At 38.8% G+C, this 3,612-nt stretch overlaps 1 protein-coding gene across 1 annotated transcript; it reads left to right on the forward strand.

Annotated features, from left to right (window-relative positions):
- The first annotated feature begins 2,098 nt into the window (after positions 1–2,098).
- On the forward strand, positions 2,099–2,821 carry LOC149154493 (uncharacterized). The gene has a single exon (XM_089444158.1). The coding sequence runs from the start codon at positions 2,099–2,101 to the stop codon at positions 2,819–2,821; it is 723 nt and encodes a 240-aa protein (XP_089300284.1).
- The last annotated feature ends 791 nt before the right edge of the window (positions 2,822–3,612 follow it).

Genomic DNA, 3,612 nt, shown 5'->3' on the forward strand with positions numbered 1-3,612 from the left:
GAGTATTTATAAACAGTTCGTAGAATCATGAAAGGATTTAATGTTAATGTGGTCAATATTGTTGGAAAACCATTTGATCCCATGCTACACGAAGCAATTATGCGTGAGGCTGAAGGCTGTCACTGACTACCATTTTATGTACAATATCTCACTTTAAGTTATGACAAATACAATCACCTCCCTTAAAATTGATAACTGCCAGATCTACCAACTTCTTACCCTCATTGGGCCCTAAAGCACTGAACGTTTTTCTCCATTTGTCCAAAACAAATTTGCATAGATCTTGAGCATTGAGTCAAATCAAACACTTAACAACCAAAGCTAGACAGCGCTTTGTTGTAAATAACGAATTCATAATGTTCTCTCTTCTCAGAAAACGTGTTGAATGTCATGTGCTAGACCATGGAAGTAAAGCTATAACCTTGTCCTCCAAACCTATTGGAGTTCATCGACAAGAACATCCTTAAAAACAAAACCATGTGAGCAAAAGAGAGAAGGATTTAAGGCAGAACAAAACCATTTTTTATATCTAAGGGTAGATGAATGCAGCATATATTCAGATGCCCTCAAAATTCTGGAAGGCTCACCAATTCAAAAGTCACCTCAAGTTCACAAAGCACAATGTGCAAAGTTTATATGAAATTCTCGAGATCATCTAGGACAAATATATTGAAACAAATAATGAGGAGTGAACCACAATTCAGACTAAATATATATGTTTTATCACTATTAAATAATAATAATAATAATACCAAATCTACTCAACTCACAGAAATTACAATTCTTTTTTTCAAAAATAAAAATGTGAGGCTGAATATAAGTGTGAAAGTAATATAATGTGTGTAAGGACCACATTTTCTTTGTTGGCATGCCCCCAACAAAAAAAAACTTCCCATATATCCTTTAACCTGATCTCTCTTATTATATTTCATCTTAATCAGCCTTATTTCTGAGAAATGTCTCACCGTTTTGTGATAACTTCCCTGAAAAGAGAGAATTCCTGCATCTCCAAAAAGACCAAATGATGTAAAATAGAAGGGATCTATGTTTCTTTCGAGTCAAAAACCAAGAAGATAAATAGATCTCCATCAATTGTGACCCCATAACCAATTTATACTTAATACTTAAAGCAGGACCCCTTCCCAAACAACCACAACAAATGACATCCTATGGGCCCAGTTTACAGATAGGGCAGATAGTTGGTCCATTGAAACCTCTTCGCTGATGGTTGTTCCATGTCAAAATTCTATCCGGTAGTGCTAGCGATCCAAAACAAATACGAGCCCATTACTGAGTCAGTATTTCTCCAAATGCAGGAGAGTTGTGACAAGTCCCGACCAAATCTCATGCTTTCCTTGGTAGTATAGGTGTTGTCCACTCTTGAATATTCACCTCAGCAAAAACGAAATATTCCAATTTCCAACAACAGCTGGCAAAGAGAAACGAGTACTAAGACGCTGGGATTTCTAAAGCTCGGCAACAATTGCAGGAAGCTAAGGAGAGATTCACAAGATAATTTTTTGAAAAAGAATAGGACTGCAAAGCAGTGTTTTCTGATAAACAAACTCTGGAAACTAGTGTTTAGCAGTTGACAAATAAAATTAAGGTCATGTTCGGCGATTTTGAAGGCGCACTTAGAGCTTGGGAACTGGAAAAGAATGGGTTTTTCTTATAGATTGCAGTAACACGATAGGAGATCACTGAAAGTAGATTAATTGCAGAGAAAGCATGGAAGGCGGATAAAGGAGAAACTTTTTTTTTCATTAGGCGGAACGCAAGACATATAAGAAACAAATTGAAGACATGTCTGCATTGAACCAAAGGGTTTTTTTTTTTTTTTTCAATTGAAAAGATTTTGGAATTCCAATTGAATGAATGAATCCAAGGAAAGGACAAGGAATTTTTTTTGAATTTTTTTTTTTTAATATGACAGACATTTGTGGGATTCCAAAAAAAGCGTTTGCAAGCGTTTGGTGATTGATTTCTGCATTTGCCTGTAAAAACTTTCAGGGATTCAACCAGAACTCTAACATAGTTTACTGCTTTGCATTTTGAGTCTTGTTCTTGAAGACAATATTGGAATTTCAATTTGCTCAAAATGGCTGACAATTCTGCTAATAATTGCATAGATCTTAGTGTTCTTTCTGAATCTAATGTCAACGTGCCTGTTGATTTTCACATTGTGGAAATCCCTGTGAATGTCAAGGATGAGAGCCCCTCTGATATTTCCTGTCTGCCTTCTTCTGTGAAAACCCCACAACATCCATTAGAAGAAACCGCAGATAGCAGCGACCATCTTCTACTGTTGAAGCTGTGGCAGAGGGATGAGGAAGTTATGACTCGCCGCGTTGAAGTGAAGGAATCAAGGATTGACAGTATCGGAAAAGAGATCTTCCATCTCGCATGCTTGTATTTTTCCTTCCATGGGATCGTTCTCACTCTGCTTTTCACTGCTGCCACTCAGGAGAATGCCCATACTTGTAATAGATGGTGGATTCCTTCTACCTTGTCTGGCATTACGTCTCTTGTTCTCATATGTGCCATTCAATACAAGCTCATTCTCCAAAGAAAAGTTATGAAGATGCTGCACAAGGATATAAACGATTCCAGGGCTCTAAGCAGATGTGTTCAGGAGCTTAGAATGAAGGGTCTAAGCTTTGATCTGTCGAAAGAGCCTCATGTTACCAAGAAGATGAAAAGCTCTAGCGTGGAGAACAAATTCAGCCCTCTCAGATGGTGTTCTCAGTTCTTTCTTCCCTTTGCATTGACTCTTACCTCGGGTTTCATCCTCTGCTCATGCAAGCTTATTGCCTGTAGCTAGTCAGCTGTAAATGCTATAATTATGACTTCTTGACAGACAAATAATTGATTGAATTGCTTGGGGTATCCCAAATAAAGCCGTAATGCACCCCTGGGATTTCGGGGACAGGTAAAGAAAACTCCCTATATGCATGTGAAGGAACTCGATGGCCGATCTTTGCTTTTGTATTGCATTACAGGGTGGACACTGGAGACCACTGAAACAGAGGACATGAATGAATATCTTCACTTCAGACCTATCTGAGAAGTGCTTTACTCTTCATGAGTCTGAAATCCACTCACTCTGGGCAAAGCTACAGAGCTATGAACGAAGATTAATTCTAATGGTAGTGAAGGCAGATTGCTCTGCCAGAAGAATAGAGTGCCAAGTGCTGAAGTTTCGAATTTAAATTTGTTTCAAATCCACGAAGGCTCAGTGGATCCTTAAGGCACTGCGTGATCGGCTGCTTGTTTAAGCCTAGAAGATTTTTGAACAAAAACCTGTAGAGAAGACAGGGGTCAAGTCCCGAGTCTCGGCTTATGGTTAAGACATCTTCCCCCGCAGTGTACCTTGCAACATATTGGCGAACTAAATGGGGTTTGGAGAGCTTGGGGTAGTCTGATCGGAGGCGGCGAGATTTCTCCTGTGAGGAGATGGCAATGAAGGTGTCCAAGGGAACGAAAGAGAAACGATCCTGGACGAATACGAAAATATTTGGGTTGGTATCATTCCGGAGGAGAAGGGTTTGAATCTTTTCGTATCCAGATGCCTTCATTTTTCGGTGCAATAAAAAAAAAATAGACATATCACAA

This window comes from Pinus tabuliformis, chromosome 9 (assembly GCF_031772625.1).
Source record: "Pinus tabuliformis cultivar Carrire ecotype Pingquan chromosome 9, CPIR1, whole genome shotgun sequence".
Taxonomy (NCBI): Eukaryota; Viridiplantae; Streptophyta; class Pinopsida; order Pinales; family Pinaceae; genus Pinus; species Pinus tabuliformis.